Raw genomic sequence first — 26,620 nt, 5'->3', positions numbered from 1 at the left:
AATGTCTACATCTATTGCTGCTATATTTAATATTTAAGTCTTTATCTTTCATTGCTTGATAGATCTTCTTGGTTTGCTAAGAACATTGATATTCTGATTATTCCTCCATCTGAATAATCACTAAATTTAATAAATTGGTTTCATCCACAACATAGCAAGATTTTTGAATGAGCAAATATAATTCATTGTTCAGTTTTGCAGCTCTTTTTGAACCTGTATTGGTTTTTGTGCTAGTACTAATAAGATGGGCTAAGTCGCAGACAGTAAAATGAGTCAAATTGTTACTTGAAGAAATGTATGAGTTCCTTAATTTTTTTTTTTTTTTTTGTACCAAGGATTGAACTTGAGACCTTGCACTTGTGAAGCAGGCAGCAGAACCACTGAGCTAAATCCCCGGCAAGTTCCTTAATTTTTTCAGTGCAGTTAAATGCACTTATGAATCCAATGATGACAATAAAACATAAAGAAACAAAACAAAACAAAGAAACAAAACAAAACAAAAAATTTACCAAATTTTCTATATACCTCTTATTTGTTTTGAGAGTTAAGGAATTTTCAAGTAATATATAATAATTCATTTTGTATTGCTTGTCTTACATGACAAGTGTGACTACTTAAACTAGGTCTCACTGAGTTACAAAGCTGTCCGGGCTGGGCTTGAACTTGTGATCCTCCTGCTTCAGCCTCCCAGAGAGCTGTCATTACAAGTGTGTGCCATCATACCTGGCTTCAAGGATGAATATTAAGAGGCAGGAGCAATTGTATTAACTCAGGGCAATTCGTAAACATAAAGTAAATTTTCTGAGCAAGAATTTTGCTTGAGCTTTGTATATCCTCACTTAACTCACATCTACCCTAGACATGAGACACTATTTTCCACAAGTACACACATAAAATACTTACTCCTTTATTATCCATAATGTGCACTTGAAAACACTGTAAAGATAATAAGGCACAAAAGGTTCAGAATACATATTGAGTATTATCCAATCATCTGGGAGGAGCAGTACTTTAACAATTTTGAAAGCAGAGAGGTATTTCCAATAGCAACAAATGAGGATGAATATCTATGATGAAGTCTGTTATATATGATTTATATGCATATATATGTACAAATACACATATACATATATGTGTGCATTTTTATGAATAATGAAAAAGACTATATGCTAAATTATTAACCTCAAATAGAAGATTAGGAGTAAGAAATAAAATGTACATTCAACTATTACAGTTTAATTTTCTTCAAATAAGATATTATGGCTGTAATCTACTAGAAAAGTTTCTTTTTCCTTGCTGATTGAATCATGGTTTTGAATTGTCAGTAGTAAACAAATTTTGACCATAAAATGGCAGATATCATACTTTTGCTGTTACTTTTTAATTAAGAAGAATTACCCACCGCTCATTCATTTGGAAAAAGTCTTTCTTGATAAACAATGTAATGTAAAAGAGAACCTAAAGAAAAACCACAATTCATTTTTGTACTCTTTGAAATCATGCGTTTGAAAGGCTAAGGCGGAAGTCAAGTATAGTCTCCCTATTTGTACATAAATCATAAGCTTTATTAATAATGGTTGTCTCTTTACTGTCCTCGTAAACATAATTGCCAGTAACTTAGCACCCAGAAGTAACCTAGCAACGAATCAGCTCTTCAGCAAGTAAGAAATGAATGGAAATTATGGAAGAATTTTGTGGTTTAAGAATATTGACACATGTATATTATTAAAGCTTCTAAGTTTTGAGAAATTACATGACAATAATTTTTAAATTTCGTACAAAATTATACTATTCCCTGCCTCCTTCATTCAGAATAAAAAAGGAATGGATTTCAGACGCACTGCTGGTAACTAGGCAACTGAATACATTATTTTCCCTGGCAGCCTATTCATGGCAGGTTAGACTATAAGAGTTTTGGCATGCTATTGCTTTATGGTAGGTGAGTTTACTAGATTTAGTTTTACCAATAAACCTTCTTGACAGTGATACATTGCTCATCTCGTACATTGTTTCACAATAAATATTATGATTTATTTTCAAAGGGTTGTTCATATAATGATTCAGTTTATGAGTGTCAGTTTTGGGGAATTACAGAAATTTCTAGTTTGTGTTTCACATTTTAACTTTGATATATTTAATTACTGGTTTCTGTTGATGAATTTTAAATTTTGTATTTGCCAGTTATTTTCACTGGGAAAATAATTTTCCTGTGCTGTAGTTGTAACTTCAGATTATCAGTTATTAGAGAAAAGCTCCAACTCCATAGAAGCACCATTTAATGATGAATAGCCCCAGGTAGAGAGAGAAACACACACTTGTAAGTACCTCCCACTAAATTGTACAGCAATTATTTAGCCCTTATAAATTTGACAGGTAGTTCATTTCCCTTCAAGAAATTTTAAGTAAAGCACAGCAGGTTGGGGTATGGACTGAACATATGACTGTGCATTTAAAATAGATGCATAAAGTTATAAACTAGAAAGCATATGCTCTATAGTGGAATACATTTCTCCCCAAATGCCCTCAATTTTGTATTAGTTTTAAAATCTAACCTTAAATGACTGTGAATTGTTGCCGCAATCACGATGGAGATAACACAGATATCCTCAGCAGTGAAGGGGAAATACCAATTATGAGACCTATAAAGAGAACATATTTTAAAAGGTAGTCAGATTTTCTTGTACATATGAAAAGTTGGGTTACTTAAGTGATTTGGACTAATGTGAAGCACCTTTTAAAAAGAACCTTAAACAAAAGAAACTGTAAATAAAAATGTTCTTTATAGGAGAAAACACTGACCTACACTTGGAGATACCTAGCCACAATCGGAGAGATTGGCTGCATGAAAATTATGCCCAAAATGTTATGACGAAACAACATTGTTTATCCATAAAGATGTTACTCATCCCAGCTGTAGCCACTGCTAAACAATGGTTTAAGAAAATAGTTTTTTAGATGTGGCGTATGCATTTTAACTGTCCCCTCCAGCAGAGATGTCTCAATGGGGTCATAATATTGAAAAAGTACATCCTTCACTGGGGAGGCTGAATCCTGGAGGGCAGAGATGATCTTCTTCGCATTTGTATTCAGCATGTAGTGCTTCTGACACCATAAGCAGACAAGAAATAATAATTTTTAATTGGCATTTATAAATACGTTAGCGATACCCACAACTACTGAAATTATATTAAAACCATCAACTACATGTTAAAAATAAATCAAACATTTAATGAATACCCTTATAGATGAAATAAAGTTTACCACTCTATTCTAGACATAAATTAATTACCAGAACTTTATGTCAAATGGTAAAGTTGATCTAAAAGGAACTGTACTTGTTATTGCAGGTTTGGTTACAAAAGTACGGCTACCTCCCACCAACTGACCCCAGAATGTCGGTGCTGCGCTCTGCAGAGACCATGCAGTCCGCCCTAGCGGCCATGCAGCAGTTCTATGGCATAAACATGACAGGAAAAGTGGACAGAAACACAATTGAGTAAGTAATGGCATCCGGACTCCTTCCTTCTTTGGTCTTTGCGCCAAACTAAGTACTGTAGTCAAAAAAACACTTTACAGGAACTCTGGCCACCACCAATGGACTAATTTATTTGATTAACTTTACTTTGGAATTAATCCTGTTTTTAACGCCAGTCTTCTGATATTCCCAACAACACGTAAGGTCCAAAGTCATGTTGACTCACCTGATTTTGGCAACACATTTTTAAACCAGGAACAAAAGTAAGAATGAGAGCCAAAGTAGGTGAAAAATTATATTGTACAAGAAAAATTATATTGAGTGACACATCTGGTTTATATGCCTGGTGAGAGTGCTTCATATATATCTTTTCCCAAATCTTTGTTAAGGAGTGTCATGTAAGTAGCTTCAAATTGGCCAGAGTGAAATTGTTTGCATAATGGAAATTGAGGAACAATAGAAACTAGGGTTCTTATTGTGGGTAAGAGGCACTATGTCGGACACAGTTGTTAAGAGTTTACTGACTGTTAGGAGTTCCTTTCTGGTGACAGTTCTCCAGATGAGATAAATCAAATGAGGGTTTTCACTAGAAAGTCTCTATTTTCAGTTTCTTATTAACAAAGACCATGTTCTTTAATAATTTTTAATAATAATATTTATCATTTATTCATTCATCAGTCATTGCTTCATTTATTTATTTCACTAGTAACTCCTTACTAGGCAAGTTATCTGTGAGAGGATTTATCAGGTTCAGAGGATAAGAGGTGTTTGCCAGAAGGAACTTTGTTGTGTGCACAGATACCCATAGTCACACATTATTTGGCACAGGAACACAGTAAATTCTGTAACATTATGAAGCAGTATTGTTGTTTCCAGACAGCAAAGGAGGAAATGATTAATTTTTTTCAGTGGAGGGAAAAAATTATTTGTTTTCAGAGCCCTTGATAATCACAAATCAAATCTATTTCTATTATTTCTGTTTAGTTTGATGATGAGATATCAGCCTCCTCATTGGGGAAGGCAAGGATATATTTTTCTCTCTACTTTTCAAATAAAGGAAGTGAATGTCAGAGGCTGAGTGACGTTCACAGCAGCTGCAGGACCAGGGTTGCTTGATGTTTAGTGTGGGGAAATTACCCCACTGTGCACCTCAAAAATAACAGTTTTCCATTTACACATTCAATACCTGACACATCTAGACCTAGGCATAATTATGACATGCCAAACTGATTTAACCTGTAATTATGAAATTATATTTTGCTTTCTAATGCTTAAATGACATGATTCATAGTACCTCTATTTCATCAAGATAGGAAAACACAATAAATACTTTGAGATTAAATTTCAAATCAGATTAAAAATATATTATCTCCTGTAGTACTTTTAAGAGATGCATAAATATTAACTTTGATCTACACCTTGGAAACAAAATCAAGAAAATATATAACACATTCTTTAATAATTAGAAATAATACATAGATAAAATTTTGATATTTCAGATGTGCTGATTTTTAATCATTGAAATTATATGTTATTAGTTTAATATAAAATATTTATTTTAGGCAATAAAAAACCTCTTGTCCTAAATACATATGGTTGTAAATTAATAAGAAAAAAACCTCAGGTGAGTTGTGTATTTTCTTGCTGTGCATAGTGCAGAATTCCATTTAAATTACGCTCTTCATCCCAACATGTTACGAATGCTATGGGTAATTTTTTGATTACTTGTTGGAGAACTATTACCTTCTGATTCACTTTGTTGAAAAATCCACAGTTTTTAGAAATACAAATTAATTAAATATTTGGAAAGCAAATTATTTTAAATGGCTTACCTATACAACTTGACTAGTGTCAGAATAATAAGGAATTATTTAGTATTTACTTGTAGAAATCAAAATTAGGAGAGTAGAGTGCCAAAGAGGAGTACCTGTTTCTGCTAATCTTTAAAGCTCCTTTTGGAAGAATTCAAGACAGTTAGGTTTGACTTCCTGAAGCACCTAGAGAGAGAATCTTTGTAAGGAGATAATAAAAACAGCACAAGTACAGGATTTATATAGGCCCTTCATGTGGAATGGGGTCTCAACGATTTTTTATTGTCTGGAGGAGAAGGGGCTGTAGAGAAAAACATGGCGGAATAGAGAAGCACATAGGTCTTTTTCAGGCAGAGAATAACTCAGATTCTGGACCAAACAAAATGATAGTGTGGGTGCAGAGCAGGTAAAATGTCATTTCTGTGATATAAAATTATAGAAAAAAGATCAACTATAGAGGCAAATCTTTGTTTAAAACCAAAGGAGTGTCACTTGGTTTTGCTTCTTTGTTTTTTTGGTGAATTTTTTGTGTGTTTTAACAAAACATTCTCTAACTCAGTTTGGAGGTGGTTTTCATGTAGGTGTTTCAATCAGTAAAGCATACTTCCTTTAAAGAGTACCATACCTGGCAATTGTTTTCAGGAGAAACCACAAAGCCTGGTTCAGAGCCTCTTATTTTCCCTTCCTTATTTACCACACCTCTGAAGATCCCACGTGGGCTTGGACTTCTCCCTCACTATCACTCTAGCTGTGAACAAACAATTTGGGTCCCCTTGTTTTCTGTCTGTATTTTCTGTGGATCAGTCTCTCTTCCTCAGGTGTTATTGCTCAGATTATTCATATCAAATAGTATTCCATTTTTGGTAATATAATCCCCATAATGATGCTATTAAAGCAATCAGCTGTGGTTTTGTAATTTCAAGTGAATGCATAGTAACTGCACATGCTGATTTTATAGTCTGTTATTTTATCTAGTTAAATTATAAGGTTTAGATTTTTATCTGAGCCTTATTATATAAAATATGGACTAGAGTTAGAGACCTAAAATTATTCTTCCATTTTAAAATAATGTTTTATTATCTATTTTCAGATGCTATAAACTTATCTAATTGTAGATTCTTCAACATGTTTTTAAATTAAGTAATTATATCCTCCTTTAGCAGGGAGACATGTGGTAAATTTAATTTGTAGTACTTGGATAATTAAAAGTGATGATTACAATTGTGATGATCTTTATATTATGTTGAAGAAATTAACCATTTTCAAGTAACAAATTTTCTATTACCAAAAATGGCATATTATATTGCTTTTATATTAATTAGAACTAGTGGAGAGAGAATAATATATAAGTATTCCTTACCAAAAGTGAATCCATTATTTATGTTGCAATGGTTCTTTTAAATTGTGAGTTAGCTAATTTTTGTAAGCACTTTATTTAAATAATAAATGTCACAGTCTGTAGTATTTATGGAATGGTGTTATTAACAAGAAAAGGAAAATGGCAAATCAAAAAGGAAATTACTTTTATATGTTTTATAATGTTAATAGTATTTTAACATTTTAGTTTATGTTTCCCATGTACACAGTTGTATGGACTGAAGCATGCTTGGTGAGAGATTACTTCTTAAAGTCATCAAGTTTTGAAATCCCTCCACTCATATGTGTATGTAATATGCATACATACATACATATGTTTGTATGTACACACTTACATGTGTATCTGCTAATGCACTGTACTGGATAAGTAATTTTGGTTAGTTTATTCAAACCGTGCCTAGAAATTTTACTTCATTAAAGTTAACATTGAATAAGTACCTTCAAAAAAAGCATTAATAAAATGAATAAATAAATAATAAATTTAAAAAAGCATCAATATGAAACTGCAGCAATTTTTTACCTCTTAATTTGATATTTATAGTATCTGTATGTACCAAGAACTACAAAAGTTTGGGATTATCAACATACTTAATACTTTTTATTCTTCTGTTTAAATTATCACATTAATGCTGTATCATCTCTTTCAATTCATACTTAAAATATGCATTGTTCCATGAAGTTTTAAAAGCTTTTCTGAATTTTATGATGATATCCAGACAGTATAACATTGTGGGATGGTTTCACTCTCATTTGGTAATGAAAAAACAGAGATTATAAAGGATAGAGAAAGGAGAGGTCTTCGATTCTAGAAGGTGAAAGGATTAATAAGCACACACACTGGAACTTCTGTTCTCACTGAAGATCAGGACTTAATAGATTTCTGCTCTGCCCTTGAATTTGGTGCTTTCGGCCTTGTGAGTCACATGTGTGTGTGTCTCTACAGGCAGTTAGTGACTTGATAGAAAAAAGCAGCTCTGGGACAGAGTCAGCTGTCAGCCATGAGGATGTTGGGCTCCAGTTAAATTTGCCTTTAAAAACCTTATGCAGCCTTTGTCTAATTCTGTCAATAAGCAAAAAACCTCAAAACAACTTTAAAATACTGTAATGAAAACAAGCACATTCCAACATTTCTACAAGAATCTGGCAGACAACTGTAAGTAGTAGATACTACTCTTACCTTTAAGGGAACTTTGCAGTCTGAAGGAGGCAAGCTTGTCTTACCTATTGTGAATATTGTTCTTGGACTCATAGTTGATGAAACGTAAAAGTGATTTGGAAGGGCCAGGGATTTAGCTCAGTGGTTCCGCCGCCTGCCCTGCAAGGGCAAGATCCCGAGTTCGATCCCCCATACCAAAAAAAACCCAAAATTGATCTAGGAATTGCTTTTTTCCCTTGACAAAGGCAGCGAGAAGTACACCTCTATGTGGTGCAATTCCAACTACAAGGGTGACATTGCCACTGCATCCTACTGCAGTGCCGCTTTCTGCGGCCCCACTGTGGGGCCGCCAGGGACGTGGGTTGCAATTCTGAGGGTCTGCTTGGAATCACAGAGTGGGTGGCCTTATATGTCTACCATGAATACTTAGCCCATTTTTAAATAAAAGAGTTTTATTGAAGCTAGTAAATGCTGTTCCATATGCAGCGTACATAACACAAATTTGTTTATAATAAATACATGGCTACTTTATTTACATAAATCAGAAGAAAATGTGACTGTTGGTGTCTCTACTACTCTACTATCAAACTACCAGAAAGATCCTGTTTTAAATAACAAATTTTTGCATGCTGATAAAGTACTCAAAGTGAGCTGAAACATGTTGATTTCTGCATGTAGCTACTATTGCTGGTGCTTCAACTATTGTTAGTATGATTACTTTCTCATAAAACAAATGATCATCATTATAAGTTGATAATAGCAGTTAATATCTTTCAGACTCTCTTTTACATGATTTAACTGATTTTATCCTTACAATGTCTCAGAAAGGGAGGTTAATATTATAATCTCCTTTTTATAGATGAGGAAAATAAGGCATACAAAGAAACAGTGACCTGATTAATGTCATAAAGCTGTTAAGTGAAAAGATTCAGGGTAAATGTCATACAGTTTAAGTTTTTCATGCTGCTCAAGAACATTGAGTTTAAATTTTTTTCAAGTTAAATTGATTTACATGATGACATTAATGATCTTTTGAACTAAGCAAAAATGGTCATGTTCCAAAAATATTTTAAGTAATTATTGCAAATCACTATTTTTATGAAAATTAAAATTAGGCTACTATTTATATCTTTATAATTACAAAATGCCTTTCTCATTGTTTTTTTACTCTCCTTTCAGGGTCACTTCCCCATATCTTTACTTTCCAATTCAACTTAAAATTCTTTCAGTTAGTCTGTATAGAAGTACAACATTTAAAGCCATGTGTCAACATATGAAAAAATAAGTGTGTTTGAGCAAGGATGCTGCCACACAGCACTGCCTAAAAGTAATATATTACGAAAAGAAGTGGCAACTAGTTTTTTCAATTGCTAGTTAGGAATAAGCAAATATATAAATATAAGTATATGTCACATAATAACTTCTGCTTCTTTTATGTATCAAGTTAACAAACATTGCAAACATTGGATAAAAACTTTGGTGAGGTTAACCATAGAATATTCTCAATTTGATTAACCTTTGTTAGGAATTCTTGGCATTAAATTGTTAGTTGATGTTAGATGATACCTGTTGTGTTTATTTCTTACATTTAAGTTAAATACCTCATAAGTTTTATACATTAAATGTCCATATTATATCCATATAATAAGCATAGAGCCAGAAAGAGTTTGAAGTCCTCAAGAAAGAGAGGATATTGAAGGAGATCAGTAGATGTAAAAAGACACATAGGTTTGGTTCATTTGCTTCTTGTTGCTTATTGGAGACCTCCTTAGGCCCTGACCAATGTAAGGTTCTTTACCCTCAGAGATCAGAGGAAGACAGAGACAGATGCATGCAAATCAGAACACACAGAGCAATGTGTGCAGCACTGAGAGAGTAAGCTGTATCTATGTAAGTTGAATATAAAGAATGTTTGGAATTCTTAAGGTGAATAAGGAGAAAAAGTAAGTCCAAGTGGAGGTTATTGTGTACAAAGGCAAGAAGAGGCTTGATTCTATAGAAACCCATGGGGATCTTGGGGAGTAACAGGACAGGAAATGCTCTCTCTAAGTAGGGCTGAGTCATATTCTTACTGTAAAGGCATTTCATGTGCAGCACATATAAAAGATAGATCTTCTCTTTGGGAAGATTTCACATTCATGGTGAAAAGGAAGGCTGTCATGGGAATTAGAGATATAAGAGACATTTAGAGGATGACTAGACTGCGGCATGAGTAATTGGATGAAAACCTGATTATCTGGCCTGAATATTAGAAGGTCCTAAGGCTTTTATGGGCTCAGTGTACTGGTGCAAGGCAAGCTTGCAGTAGAAAAATAATAATATTCATTTCAATGAATGTAACTGTATTGGATACCTAAAATGTACCAATATACTTAATGGAAACAAAAAGAAAAATAATAATATTCATTTCATTATATGTAATATTACTGAAATGAACATGATGTCTTGGTACAGATGTGAGATGTGAGAGCACTTATTCCAGACTTTCCTTGGTATCCACAGAGGATATGTCTCTTGGTACTCACTGATGCAGTTATCAAAATCTGTAGATGCTGAAGTCTCTTATATAAAATACTAGTGCATGTGTATAACCTGAGCACATTCTACTGTATACTTTAAGTCATGTCTACCTAACTTGAAATACCTAGTACAATGTACACTTAATATAAATAATTCCTGTACTATGTTAGGGAAACATGATGAGAAAAAATAACCTATACGTGTTCATATCGGCACAATTTTTTCATCACTAATTTGCAAGGTGCAGTTGGTTAAATCTGCTATTGTGATTTCTTTTGTCATACAGAATTTACCTGTAGACTATGAGCTTAACAAGGAAAAGGCCCTTGACTTGTTCATCTTTTTATCCATATTTTTATATCTCAACGTGTTATAAAAGCTAAAAAAATGAAGGTAGGATGAACATAGCTGTAGGATGAATGGGTCAGAATGAAATGAGTAAGTGAATAAAGAAATGCTTGGAACACTAAAAAAAAAATATATGACATGGGCAAAGTCCTAAGAAATATACTAGGAATTTAGCAGAGAGGTCTTTTAGCATAAGAATCTTATATTCATCCATGAAAACTCTGTCCTTTGAAAAATGCACACATTTTGCTGAAAAAATAACGTTTAATCTATGGCATAAAGTGCAAGTTATATTAATTTAATTTTAACTTACTGCTATTTTCTAATTTTATGCATATTAAAGTAATTTTAGAGAATATATTCACTTTGAAAATATTTTATCCTGACAATAGCTAATTTTACCTTGTCAATTTTTATCCATATATCCATTTGAAAATTGTTTCTCTTTATTCTAGGGTACTTACTTAAGTATTTTCCTTAAGTGAATGCAAATATAACCATATCTGATAGTAACTATAAATATGTTCACATTTCACAATGATATATGCCATTTATTTGGCCTGTACTTTAGAAATAAGTAAGAATAGGTACCTTTTTAAGGAAAATTATAATTTTCAAGAATATAATTAATGAAATACCCATATATATAAGTAATTGAAATCATCATAGACACACCATTAATGCTTAATATTTGCTAGTTCACTCAGCATGTTAGTCAAAAACTATGCAATAAAATAAGAATTTTGACTAAAAATCTGTGTCTTTACCCTTCCATTCAGTGAATACTCACTACTTAACTTCTAATATTGAGTATTGAATACTCAATATTTACTTCCAAGAATTGTGCAAGGTAATGGGAATATGTAAACCCTCTGCCTTTATTTTTGTGAAATATCACTCAAATTCAGAGGTTTTAAGAATGCCCTGGAAGCATTAATGAAAAATAAGAGCTCTCCATCCTCTCCTCTAGAGAGTTCTATACCATAGAACAGGAAGTCCTTGCAGTTACCATTTATGGTAAATTTCATTTGATTGGGAGACATTAATAAACAGAATAATTTTCCAAAGTAACTCTAGAATGTATTTAGACTACAGTAGAACTTCTTCAATCTGGTAACTGCAATGTCCACATTACTGAGGGCAAAATAAAAAGCAGAAAATTTTAATGTTTATTGAAAAAATGTCATCTTTCTTAAGAAGTAAAAAATATCATTCCACTAGTGCATGAAGTTATTCCTGTGTTTGTAAAAACACATTAGCTGATTTATCCAAGTAACATGTAAACTATTTAAATTCATTTTCTCAAATAACTATCTTTAGATCATCACCTGATGTTCAATTTCATTTAGAGAGTACAGAAATTATTAAGGACCTGATGAAATACAGCAGCATTCATTCTTTCCAATATCTGAATCATGTAGCCTTGCAGATTCAGCATTAACTGTGTAAGTATTAAGGAGCCAATGAATAGGAAAAGCCATTTTGTAAAGCACTACAGAAAACCTACTCTCAATCTGAAAATATTTCTCCTTACACAAGACCCCAAAATAGAAAATATGGTAATGCTCGAGAGAAGTATAGAAAATAAGATAGAATACAATATCTCAATAAGTTTTGAAAGCAGAACTTCATTTTTCACATGTAAATGTTGAATCTTATTTGTGTGATAATAAATCTCACATTTGGGGAAATACTTTTTAAGAATTACATTTCATGGGCCAGAATTTAGCTCAGTGGTTCCAGCACCTGCCTCAAAAGTGCAAGGTCCTGAGTTCAACCCCTGGTATCAAAAAAAAAAAAAAAAAAAAGAATTATATTTCATTATCATCAAAGACTCAAAGCAAACAGCTGCTACTAAGAAATTGAAATAATGATCAAAAGTGAAGAAAAAAATGGAAATTGCAAATGTTATATGAACAAACAATTCATTACTTTTTAAGCTAGTAGAGAGTATCCTATTGACTCCTGGAATTCAAAGTCATGTAGCAGATTAAAAAAAAGAAACTGAGTGTAAAGTTGTGTGACACTTAGAGACCTATCTGAATAACACTAGGAATTGATGACTTGCTCAAAGCTACATGCCTTATTAGCAATCAAATATATTTAGAAGCTTTAGGGTATTTCAGTCTGCAGTTACTATAAAATGAATTGGAGAGAAGAAAATTATCTAGTGGATGTGAGTAGTAAACTAGTGATTATTGATCTTTCTGAAAAAATGTCTCCATTCAAGTTGCAAGAAAATTTGAATTTTGATTTGCCATTTTCATCAGCATTGTTTCAGATTAACCTCTTAACTGATTACCTTTTGAAATTAATGAAGATAATTATTGGTAAATAACTGGAAATTACTGCTTTTTCAGCTGGATGAAGAAACCTCGATGTGGTGTACCTGATCAGACAAGAGGTAGCTCCAAATTTAATATTCGTCGAAAGCGGTATGCATTAACAGGACAGAAGTGGCAGCACAAACACATCACATACAGGTATAAAAATAATGACAAGTTCCTTATTTATGGATTTTTTTCTTGCTATTTGTTATGAACATGGACTACATGTTAACATACAGTGATGTGATGTTATCATGAGAATTTAAAGCTGTTACTGAGAAGACAATAAATTGACTACAATTTGGGATTTTGTAAGCAGTCTTTAAAACAGTTGTTCAAATTTGTATACTGTCTTTCAGCTTCCTCAATTAATGCCACTATTTTGAAGGATGAGTATTCTAACATGTTACATTCTCTTCTAAGAATTCATCCTCTAAAAAGGAATAAAATATATAGATAACTACATTTTCCACAAGATGGCTTTGAATTTGTTAACTTTCAGTATTTGACCATTTTATTTTCAATTATGTTGATAACTATTCAAGCAGATTGTGTCTTTTGTGTTGTTACCAATGATGCAAAATGCTTTGCAAGGTAGAGTGACAATTGCTGTTAATAGAGGTGTTCATGTTTATTCATTTATTCATTGAACTACTGGCTATTTGCTTTCAGTATGAATAACAAACAGTCCTAGGGCCTGAGGATATAGAAATAAATAAAACATTGGGACAATGTGTGTCATCATGGAATTTACAATAATATGGAGAAGTTGAACAATAATATAAATGTGATAGCTCATAAAAACGAAGGAGCAGGAAACAAGAGAAACATATCCAGTCTTCCAGCCCATTCTAGAAAACTAGAGAAGGTCTTAAGGAAATTACCTTTAGTCAAGATGCATAGGAAGATGAAGAATTTATTGTGCCAGTGGGCAGAAGATTAAAGGTACTTTGGGGAGAGTGGATATCAGGAACTATCTCTGTCAAATTACATGACTAGAAGAAATACTTTCATAATAATCATTTTTCATATAAATACTCTTCATGGGTGCCTAAAACTAAAATTAAAATTTTAATATATTAGTTTATTTTATCTATATAACTGGAAGGTACACTTGAAGTTACTTTGATTATTTTGGAAATATTTTTCAGTGTTATTTTAGATTCTTATGCTATCTTACCAGATAGCAGGACCACAGATTATTGTTTTATGCAAATTATTTAAATTATTTCTGCAGATAAATCAAAGACAAAGCTACTTTATGCCAACTCCATTAAGTTGGTATTCACCACAATTTACATTTGTTTGTAGCAGCTTTTACAAACTTATTTAGCTATCTCTAAAGTAATATGCTAATGAATTAATATGGAATTGAGTTTGTATATCCCTAATAAGGATACTATGGAGTTTTTAATGTACACAGGAACTTTCAACTCATTAATATAAACACCCAGGAGTGTAATTACTAGTAATATATTAAGACGAGGATTAACTTTGAGAGAAACTGCCAAAATATCTCCCAAAGTGCCTATCCCATTTTGAATTTTCACCAGCAATAATTTCAGCTCCTTTTTTCCTACAATCTCTCAGCAGTTAGCACTGTCAGTAATTTTAATTGTAGCTATTATAAGGAAGGTATATTGATAAGTAATTGGTTTTGGAATGAAACAATTTTATTGAGATAAGTTATTTAATTTGCTATTCCCTAATGAAATAAAATGCTGAGCAAATTTTTATATGCTGATGGGCCACCCCTGGTTATCTAGTTTGTTGTGATGTGTGTTCAAATATTTTCATCAATTTCTCATTGGCTTTGCTTGCTTTGAGAGTTCTCTGTACTCTTTACACAAGTCTTTTAGCAGTCATGTTTTCAACTATTTTCTCTTTACAATGTCTTTTACAGAGCAAAAGTTTTAATTTTAATGAAGTTCTCCTATTTTTTTCTTCCTATATTGTGCTTCTGTTATTGAATCTAAAAAATATTAAAAATCTTCATCAACACCAATGACACTCAGAGTTTCTTGTGTTATCTTCTGAAAGTTTAATAGTTTTCTGTTTTGCATTTAGGGCTATGACCTATTTAGAGTTAATTTTGAAGTAAGGAATAAATTGGGTATCTAGCTTCATTTCTTCCACATTTATATATGTAAATGTCCAGTTATTTCAGCACCATTGCTAAAGACCATCTTTATTTTATTCATTAAGTTTATTGGTACATTTTATGTATACATTATAATCACATCCATCATTGAGAATTTGAAACTGTACATGATATATCTTGGTTCTTGTTTTTTCCCATTCCCTTTTCCTCCCTTCCACCCCTCCACGCATTCCTATTTACAAAAGCGTTGTTTATTTTTTTCCATCTTTTCTCATTTTTTTCCTTTCCCTTCTTTCCCCTCTCCCACCCCCAATTCCCCTTCCACTTTGAACATCTTCTTCCTATTTCACAATATCTGTTAAACATTTTGGTTCTCATTTACACTTTCAGTTTCTCATAGCAAAGAAAAAATTTGGTATTTAACTGTGTGTCCTATTTATTTTACTTAAAACTATGGTTTCAAGGTCCATCCATTTAACTATAAATGTCTCTAGTTTATGATTCTTTATGGCTGAGTAGTACTCCATTTTATAAAACAAGACACATCTTCTTTATCCAGTCAGCAGTCGATGGGCATTTGGGTGGTTTCTAAGACTTAACTATTACAAACTGTGCAGCTATAAACATGGGTGTGCATATATCACTATGGTATGATGTTTTTAATTCTTTTGGGAAGATACCAAGCAGCAGAATAGCTGCATCAAAAGGAACCTCTAGTTTTAGATTTTGAGGAATCTCCACACTGATTTCCACAGTGGTTGCACCAGTCTATGCTCCCACCAATAGTGGAGAAGGGTTCCTTTTTTATCCACAGCCCAGCCAGCATTTGTTATTGATTGGTTTCTTGATAGCAGCCATTCTTTCTGGAGCAAGGTGGAATCTCAGCATTGTTTTAATTTGCATGCATTTAATAACCAGAGATGTTGAACATTTTTTTCATTTGTTTATTTGCTGCTGCTACTTCTTTGTCTGAAAAATGTCTGCTCATTTTAGATGCCCATTTTTGGATTGGGTCTTTAAGTTTAGGGTGGTGATTTTTTTACAATTTTTATATGTTTAGATATTAGCCTTCTGTCTGAGGAACAGCTGGTAAAAATTTTTCCCATGTTATGGGTTGTCTTTTCATTATGTTGATGATTTTTCTTACTGCACAGAAGCTTTTTAATAACATGAGATCCTAGTTGCTGATTCTTTGTGGTAGTTCCCGTGTGACTGGGGTTTTGTTCATAAAGTCTTTTCCAAAGCCAATGTCTTTTAGAGTTCTACCTAACTTCTCTTCCAACTGGTTTAGGGTTTCTCTTTTAATATTTAGATCTTTGATCCATTTTGATTTTGGTTTAGGGAATGGTGAAAGATTTGAGTCTAGTTTGAATCTTTGGCAAGTTGAAACCCAGTTTTTTCAGCACCAATTTTTGAAGAGGCTATCTTTCCTCCAGTGAGGGTGTTTGGCTCCTTTGTCAAAGATAAGGCAGCTGAGTATGTCTGGAGTTGTTTCTGCATTTTCTAATCTGTTCCATTGATCCCCAGATCTGCTTCTTTGCCAGTACCATGCTGTTTTTATTATAGTAGCTTTGTAGTTGGGGATTTTCATACCCCCTGCCTTGTCTTTGTTGTCTAGAATTGCTTTTGCTATTTTAGGTCTCTTCTGGTTCCAAATGAATTTTTGTACTGTTTTCTCTAGATCTGTGAAATATGCTATTGGAATTTCAATCAGGATTGTATTGAATCTATGTAGCAGTTTTAGAAGTTAGGCCATTTTCAGTATGTTGATTCTCCCTAACCAGGACCAAGGGATATCTTCCCATTTTCTGATATCCTCTTCAATCTCTTTTTTCAGAGTGCTATAGTTTTCCAACTAGAAGTTTTTACTTCTTTCGTTAGATTGATTCCTAGGTATTTCATTTTTGGGGGTGGCATTGTGAAAGGAGTTGTTTCCCCAGTTCCTCTCTCAATAAGTCTATTGTTCGTGTATAAGAAGGCTATTGATTTTTGCACCTTATATCTAGCTACTATACTGAATTTGGTTATTAAGTCTAGAAGACTTTTGGAGGAGTTTTGGGGTTTTCTATACAGAATATCATGTCATCCACAAATAATGACAATTTAACTTCTTCATTTCCTCTTTATTCCTTTTATTTCTTTCTCTTTTCTAATTGCTATGGCTAATGTTTCCAGAACTATATTGAACGGGAGTGATGATAGTGGAATTCCTTGTCTTGTTCCTTATTTTAGCATGAAAGATTTCAGTTTTTGACCATTTAGTATAATGTTGGCTGTTGGTTTTTCATAGATGGCTTTTATCAACTTGAGAAAAAGACCATCTATTACAATTTTCTTTGGGTTTCTTTTTTTATTATGAATGGGTGTTAGATTTTGTGAATACTTTTTCTGCACCTTTTGAGATGATCATATGGATTTTGTCCTTGACTCTGTTAATATACTGTATTACATTTATTGATTTATGTATGTTGAACCAACCTTGCTTCCCTCAGATCAATCCTACTTGATTAGGGTGTATGATCTTCCTGATAATCTTCTGCATTCTGTTTGCCAATGTCTTATTGAGGATTTTTGTGTCTATATTGATTATGGAGATTGTCCTGTAGTTTGCTTTTTTGGTTGGATTTTTCTCTGCTTTTGCAATCAAGATAATCCTTGTTTCTAGGAATGAATTTTGGAGTATTTCTTAACTTTCAATTTCATTAAAGAATTTGAGCAGTAGTGGTATTAGATCTTCTCTAAATTTCTTGTAGTATACAGCAATGAAGCCATCAGGACTTGGGCTTTCTTTGTAGGTAAGTTTTTAATTACGTTTGTAATTTCATTGATTAATATTGGATTTTTTTGAATTTTCATATCTTTTTTTTTCACTGTTAGGAATTCATATATCTAGAAATCTTTCCATTTATTCTGTGCTTTCCATCTTATTGGAGTACAGGTTCTCAAAGTAGGTCTTGACAATCTTCAGGATTTCTGCAGAATCTGTTGTGATTTCACTCTTTTCATTCCTAATTGCATGGATTTGAGTCTTTTCTTTCCATTTTTTGATAAGGCTGGCTAAGGGTTTGTTAGTTTTGTTTCTTCTTTTGAACAACTAACTCTTTGATTCATTGATTTTTTTGTATCATTCTCTTAGTCTTCATGGCATTGATTTCTGCTCTGATCTTTCTAATTTCTTCCCTTGTACAAGCTTTGTGTTTCTCTTGATCTTCTTTTTCTAGAAGCTTAAAGTTCAGCATTAGATTGTTTATTTGAGCTTGCTCTGTTTACTGTGCATATTCACTGCTATGAATTTCCCTCGTAGGCCTGTTTTCATTGTGTCCCATAACTTCCAGCATGTGGTATTGGCACTATCATTTAATTGTAGAAACTGTCTAATTTCTTCTTTAATTTCCTCTGTGACCCATTGATTATTCAGGGGGGTGTTATTCAATTTCCATGTGTTTATGAAGTTCTTGTGGTTTCTTTTGCCATTGATCTCCAACTTCACTGCACTATGGTCTGGTAATATACAGGGGATACTTCCATTTCTCTGTATTTACTTAAACATGTTCTATGAGCTGGTATGTGGTCTGTTTTGGAGAACGGCCTATGTATAACCTTGATGATTATAACTGATACATATTGACTTATCTTTGTCATGATATTTTCCTCTTCTTGGCTCTTTTTTTTAAATTTTACCTCTTTCTATTTAATTTCTTGCCTTGCTCAATGGATTCATTCTGTTGGGCTTCATGGAGTTGTGACCATCAGTGTCTTTTCCTAGGATATTGTTTAGAATTTTTTGGAATGCTTGTTGGGTATTCATGAAGTTCCTCAGGTGTTCTTTGTCATGAAAGTACCTCATTTCTCCACTGATTTTGAAAGATCTGGATCTGGAGGTTGTTTTCTTTTAGGGCTTTTAATACTTTATTCTAGGATCTCCTTGATCGGAGGTTTTGCATTGAGAAGTCTACTGTGATTCTGATGGAATTTCTTTTGTTGTCATTTGTTTTTTTTTCTCTTATGCTTTTAATATTTTGTTCTTATGTTCAGTTTCTGGAATTTTGACTATTATATGCCTAGGTGTAGATTTTTTTTCCAATACTGGGGATCAAACTCAGGACCTTGTGTTTGCAAGGCAAGCAGGCTGCCACTGAGCTAAATCTCTGGCTCATTAGGTGTAGTTTTTTTTTATCATGGCTAGGTGGAGTTCACATGCCTCACTTATCTTTGTGTCAAATTCTTTTTCTCTGTTTGGGAAGTTTTCTGCATTTACTTCTGTGAAAAGTTTATGTCTTATATGCTATCTCCTACTCCTTTACTGACTTCAATCAACCTAAGTTATTCTTTTTTCATCACCTAGTAGCTGTTGGATTAATTTCTCATGGTTCCTTGATATTTCTAAGAAATCTTTCTTTTCATGTTTGCTAACTGTAATCCTTTCTTCTATATCTGAAATTCTGTCCTCACATTCACTTACTCTGCTGCAGAAACATTCAATGGAATTTTTAATCTCTTGGATATCTGCTTGAGTGTGTTTAATGTTTTCCATTTCTGTCTTATACTGGATATTCATGGTTTCCATCATTTTCCTCAGCTTATTTTTATTTATCTATATATGCTCTAGAGTTACTGATCATGTCTTTAATTATGATCACCATCTCTGTTATCTGAGAAATTATTTCTGACTTCATTTTTTCCAGAGCCTCTTTCATCTGTTTTGTTGCCAGTTCAGGGATTCCAGGTGGTTGACTTTCAGATTGTTCTACCTCATTGCTCCCTGGATTTGCCTTTGGTGAGCTGGAAGTCTGTGTTTATGTCTTGTTTGTGTGTCTTCTCATTTCTATTTTTTGTGATATTTTTAGTTTAATTCCTGGTTTGCTGCTTGTATATTGCTTACTGCAAGTATCTTTATCACTAGTATTTAGAACCCTTAAAGAATGGCTATTTTTCAGATTATCTTCCAGGTATAGCTGGCCTTTGAGTTTTTAAGGTAATGACCCTTAGGCAATCTCAGTCTTGGTATACCAGGAAGAACAACTGACTAGAGCAATCATGTTATCTTGGACAAAGTAATACAGTCAGCATCAACAATAGCATCAAACACTGCCTAGAAAATGACAAATTGTGGTAACTATTAATCTGCCACCTTTGACCACATGAACTAGACTTGTGGTTATATATCAAAATGTAGAACCAACCAGAGATATGCTTGCAGTAAATAAGCCATTCAATATAGTGAATTTGCCCTGTGGGGAGAAGACTTAAAAGTTGAGGGCAGGGAGGGTAGATAAATAGAAGGAGAGGGGAAGGTTAGAAGTAAGGCCAGAAGACACAGCAGGATTACACAATCTTTGGGAAACTGGTGAAGACAGAAGGAAAAGATTGAAGGAAGGAACATAAACAAGAACAGAACAAACAAACAGCAACAGGAAAACTAGAAACTGTATTCACACTCCTACAAAAATAAGAACAACCAAGAAAAAACAAAGCAAGACTAAAATAGGAACAAGAAAGAAGAGAAATAAAGAAGAAAAGAAAGAAAAGAAAAGAAAGGAAAATAAAAGATGTCCCCTTCAAGGCATGTCTCTGCTGTCACTGGTGGTGGACAATATGGGGAGCGTACAGATCTGTGATGACTAATCTCAGTGAGCCAGCTGTACTCCACTAAATTCAAGCTGATTTCTGGCTGTGAGGGTGGAACTGAGCTTCCTGACTTCCTTTGGGTCAGAACTCTATGCAATTCTACTGCAAATTTGAATTACCCTTCCCTCGCAGCAAGTCTGGGTTTTGATAGGTAGTCCTCATGCCAATAATTCACCAGCTGTTGCAGTCAACTGCATCTTTATTTCAGTGACTCTTTTCACTCTCCCATTAGTCTTCAATTCTCAAAACAAGCCTCAGAGAGGCCCTCTCTCTACTGTTCAACACTACATCATCTTACAGAGCTCAGAACAATGACCTTTCTGCACTCTGCCTTGGGAGGTCTAGATCCTAGCACCGCACTGCTCTCTTGGTTGGCTTCTCAGTGGAGCTTCATCTTTTTTCAATTATACTGAGTTTTCTCCTTTATTACAGATCAAGTGATATATTTGCTTTGGTTAGTTTTGGGACTCTTTATTCTGTTCCATTGGTCTATATATCTGTTCTTCAATATTATTCTGTCTTGATTACTCTGACTTTATAGAAAGTCTCAACATCAAATAATTTCAGTTTAATGGCTTCTTAAATATAGAATTGGCTGTTTGAAGTGGTTTGCATCATAGTATAAACTTCAGAATTAGTTTGTTGATGCTTATAAAATAATTTGCTCTGATTTTGACTGAGAATGCATTGTATCTCTAGATCAAGTTGGGAAAAACTAAAGTCTAAACAAAATTGAATGTCTCTATTCTTGAATCTAATCATCTTCCTATTTAGATCTTTGACATTGGAGTTTTGTACATTTCCTTATTTAGATCTTATATATAGTTTGATAGATTTATCCCCAAGTATATGATTTTCTTTGAATGATGATTTAAATATTATGTTATTCATATGAATTTTCAGTTGTTTATTGTTGTCCCATAAGAAATCAAATGGCTTTTCTACATTAACCTTGTATCCTACAACTTTGCTGTAATTACTCATTTCTCCAATAGTTTTTTGTTGTTGCTGTTATTGATGATTCTCTGGTGTTTTCTCAATAGAGAATCATGTCATTTGTGAATGAATAGTTGTATTGTTTTTCCCTTTCAAATCTGTCTGTATTTTATCTCTTGTCATATAACATTAGCTTTCAGTATGATACTAAGTTCTCACCAAGAAGTTTGTTGTAGTTAACAAGGTTGACTAAATGTTCTTGATCAAGTTGAGGAAGTTTTCATCTATTCCTAATTTACTGAGCATTTTTATCCTGAATGAATGTTGACTTTTGACAAATGCTTTTCCTATAACCATTGATATGATCATATAATTTGTCTTTTTTAGTCTTGATGTGATACATTACATTAGCTGATTTTCAAATGTTGTCTCAGACCTACAGAGCTGGGATTGTTTAGGAATTTTACATCTATATACAAGAAGAGTACTGATCCATAGTTTCCCCTCATAATAGCTTTTTCTGATTATAACTGTTAGATATAGGAGTTTTGCAGTTTCCAACTATAAAAGTATTTTATAGACTTACTTTTGTAGTTCTATCATATTTGTCTTATATAGTTTGTTGCTTTGTTGTTAAGTATATGCAAGTTAAGTGTTGTGTCTTTTTGAAAAAATTGACACTTTTATCATTGTATATACTCTCTATCCTTGATAATTTCCTTTTTTACAATGTCTCATTTGAAATTATTATGCCTATTCTAGTTTTCTTTTTTAAAAGATTTCTTTCTTTCTTTCTTTCTTTCTTTCTTTCTTTCTTTCTTTCTTTCTTTCTTTCCCTTCCTTTCTTCCCTCCCTCCCTTCTTCCTTCCCATCCTTCCTTCATTCTTCACTACTCCCTCCTCTCTCTTTCTCTCTGCTTCTTTCCTTTATTTCCTTCTTTCTTTCATCTTTTGTGACATATGAGGGATTGTCTGGGTTTTGGGGGGGGAAGTTAACAAATACCCCGGTCTTTTTTTATTTTAATCTATCTTTATACTTAAGGTGAATTTCTTGTTTTTAAAAAAAATAAAATATATCTTGCTTTTTTGTTTTATTTAAATTTAATGCATTCTTTTTATTTGTATATTTTATATTCATATTTAAAGTAATTATTGATACAGTTTGCTTAACATCCATGATATTAGTAACTATTTGCTATTATCTAATATTTCACTTTGTTTACTTTTGTCTTTCACTCTTTTTTCCTGTGTAATTTAATTTATCCTTTCATATGTTTTCATTTTCCTTTAGCATATCAATGATGTTGTTTTTTAAAAAAAATTATGTTAGTGGTTGTTGAAAAGTTCTTGGTGCACATTTACTATTAACCTAAATCAACCTTCACAGAAGACTATAGTACTTCATAGGTGTTATATTTACCTAAGAGAATGTTCCTATCTTCTCCCTTCTTTCCTTTATAACATCATTGCTGTTTATTTACTCATTCACACACTGTAATCACCCAATGCATTCTAGCTATTAATTTTAGAGCAGTTATTAGATTGATGAAAAATAAGAATAATGAAAGATTTTACTTAACTTCATTTATTCCATCCCCGATAATTTTTTTTTGCTTTAAATCAATCTAAATTTCTGATCTAAATCCTTTTCCTTATCTCTAAAGCATGTCTTTCAAAATTTCTTAAAATGAAAGTCTATTGACAAGCTATTCTTTGAGAAACTGTGGGGAGTTTGGATTGTTGTTTGGTTTTCTTTTGTTATTTCACTTTTGAATGATAATTTTCCTGGATACAGAATTCTAGATTGATGATTTTATTATATTAGCACTTTAAATATTTTCTTCTTGCTTATTTGTTTTTAAAGAGAAATATAGGAAAATCTGTATCCTTGTTCTTCTACAAATAAGACTCCTCCTCTCTATTCCTCTTTGCCTTTTTTTAAATAATGATTTTCTTTGTCTTTTTTTTGCCATTTGCATATGATGTTCCTAAATGTAGGTTTTTAAGAGTATATTTTACCTGCTTCATATTCTCTGAGTTTGAGGGATCTGTGCTTTGAGTTCTGTCATTAATTTGGGGGCATTGTCTTTCTCCCTTTGGTATTATCATGTGAACTGTGCCATGGTCCTTCTATATTCTGTCCTGTTTTTCTTTTTCTTTTCTCTTTGTTTTGGAAAGTTTCTATTGATATATCTTCAAGCTTACTGATTATTTCCTTGGCCATGCTAAGTCTAATGTTGAGCCCATCAGAGGCATTTGTGAAATGATTCATGAATTTTCTTTTTTTTTCTAGCAATTCCTTTTGATTTTTGTCTTAGAATTTCTATTGTTATGCTTATGTTAGCTATGTGTTTCTTCATCCTGTCTACTTTTTCCATTAGCACTTTTAGTATATTGACACTATTTTAAATATCCCGCTTGATAATTCCAAAGTTTCTTCTATATGTAAGTCTGGTTCTAATACTTGTTTTGTCCCTTCAGACTATTTTTCTCTTTCTTTGTAGCATGCTTATGATGTTTTGTTGACAGTTATACATAATATGTTGTATAATAGGAACAAGGATCATAATCTTATATTGTAATGTTTTGTGTTTATCTGTTTAGGAGCTAGGCTATGTTTAATGTCACTGTAGCTGAATTTCCATTAGTGTCCTCTTGTATTTTTTTGTTTTCCCTCTTGTCCTTAACTATCCCTATAAACTCCTTCTTAATAGATTTCGTGTCTTTAATCTCTCACATTTGTAATCCCCATTATTACACTGGACTCCTGCTGTTGGTGTGGTATAAAGTATTGTTGAAAAGCACGAGTAAAGGCACACACAGTTGTGGGCTCCATGAGACCCGGTGGCACACTGGTAACAGCAGGAGGTGGTGTGGACACAGCTCAGAATGACAGGGTTCTTTTCAGAGTTTTGCCTTCCAGCCACACGGCCTTCGCCAAGCGGCCCACCTCCCTGAGCTGGGCAGAGTCAGCAGACTATAATCTTATGATTAAATCTCTGTTTTTCTTGTGAGCTCAAATATCTGGTGTGACCTTTCACAAAGCTTCTTAACCTCTCCCCCTGCCCCCATTTTTTTTTGTGAAACAGAAAGGCTAGAGGGTTCTGAGCTGTTTAATTGCCTTTCACCTAGACCATATAAGGCTCTCTCTGATAAAGTAGTTATCTGTGAATATGGGCTTTTGCTATAGACAAGAGAATACTGGGGCATAGGTATAAATTTTTGCTTTTTCTTTCCTTTGCTGAAAGCAGGGGAGGCTTTTCTCAGTTCTTCACTGTGAGAACCTGATGGAGCCTCCTTAGAGGTAACATTCATAAATGAATAGACCAGTCCTCTAGGCTTTACCTCTTGGAGCTTTTAATTCTGTAGCTGGTCTGGGTTACCATTTAAGTGCTTCTACCTGTTCCCTGCCTGTAGGGACTTTTCTTGCAAAACTCTCATTCTCTGTATTTGCCTTTTATTCCAGGTGTGGGACTGCAGTTTGTCCTCTTGCCTCAAGCTTCTGATGGAGTAAAATAGCATTGTTCATTTTTAGTTTGTTTAACTTTATTTCTGACGAGGCTGGTAGTGATGATTTCCAAGGCAGAAACTGGAAACCCACATATATCATTTTAATAAAAGAAATCAAACACAAAATACATATAACATGTATACTCGTGCACAAAAAGCACTAAAATGTATAATCTTTATAAAAGCATCATAGACAAAAATATATGAAAGAATAATACTACAAATTACTTGTAAGCTTATTTTGCAGAAACTAACAAAAGGCCAAAAATAAATGTTCGATATATATTACTCTGAAAAGTAAAACAATATAATGGTTTAAATTTTACTCAGAGTCATTACCATACTAACCAAAATCCCAGAACTTTATTTTTTTCTGGTATGAATTAACAAGATGAATCAAAATATCTGTGGCAGATCAAAGGCCAAGTAAAACATTAAAGTGTTTCCACACAGTAGATATGAGGACTTACTTTAAATCAATCCTTATTAGGCAATTTGTGATGCAGGCACAGAGATAGACAAGTAGGCCCATGGGTATATACAAAATTGATTCATGCTAGTGTAAGCCATTTACATCACTGGGGAAAGGATTGACTATTTTATTTACAAAATCATTCTGTAATAACTACTATCTCAATAGAAAATAATGAAATTGATTTCATACTTCAACCATATAGAAAAAATATCAATAAGTACTAATTGGATTTAGGTATGTATAGTCAAATATAGAACTATAAACCTTAGACAACAACTCCATATATTCATATATTAATACTCATATTCATCTCAGAAAATGTCTTTTAAAATTTGATATCTAAACCCTTTAGAATACACCCTGTTTAGTATCTCTCTGCATCTTTAGGTACTGACTATTTCTTTTCTGTTAAAGAAAAAAAGAGAAATAAGGAGGGAAAGAAGGATTAAGAGCCATTGTATTTAGAACTAACTATAATTTCATTTAGACTGTGTTTCTACACTGACAATTATCTCACCCATTGTAGACATTCAAAAAATTAAATGTTTCTTCTTGTAAACTTTAAGGTTATCAATAAACACAGCATGTGGTTAATAGTCCTGTTTTAGCGTAAGGAAGTCATGGATTTGAATTCTGTCTCTGAAGCTTACTTTCTGTAAAACCAGTTAAATTATTTACATCTGCTAAGTCTCCGTTTCTGAACATGAATATTATAACAAAACCTACTTCACGAGACTCAGGAAAATAAATAATGAAATGGAAACAATAGTAAAATTTACACAGTGCTTGTAGCATTATGCTTAGTAAATGCCAACTATCATTATGTTCTTTTAATTTATTCACAAAAATTGTTGAAGCTATGTTAAGGTAAATATAGAAAGTTAGGAATAAGAATTAATGGTTTTACATTTTAGAGTAAACATTGAAAGCATTTTGATATAGAATGAGTACTACAGT

General features: G+C 32.9%; 1 protein-coding gene across 3 annotated transcripts in view; it reads left to right on the top strand.

Moving 5' to 3' along the window:
- Positions 1-26,620, top strand: part of Mmp16 (matrix metallopeptidase 16) — a 257,974-nt gene that overhangs the window by 117,403 nt on the left and 113,951 nt on the right. For 2 of the 3 annotated variants that reach the window (XM_087190559.1, XM_087190560.1), the window contains 2 exons: positions 3,348-3,496; positions 13,048-13,170. In XM_087190559.1, the coding sequence (XP_087046685.1) occupies positions 3,348-3,496; positions 13,048-13,170 (272 nt within the window). The remainder of the gene's footprint in view (positions 1-3,347; positions 3,497-13,047; positions 13,171-26,620) is intronic. The other variant, XM_087190561.1, reaches the window with a different exon arrangement.

This window comes from Heterocephalus glaber, unplaced genomic scaffold, assembly GCF_053883595.1.
Source record: "Heterocephalus glaber isolate CG9 unplaced genomic scaffold, H.glaber_assembly_v1.0 deba00001553, whole genome shotgun sequence".
NCBI lineage: Eukaryota > Metazoa > Chordata > Mammalia > Rodentia > Bathyergidae > Heterocephalus > Heterocephalus glaber.
Note: the sequence above shows the minus strand (reverse complement) of the source record. Positions and strands in the feature narration are given on the sequence as shown.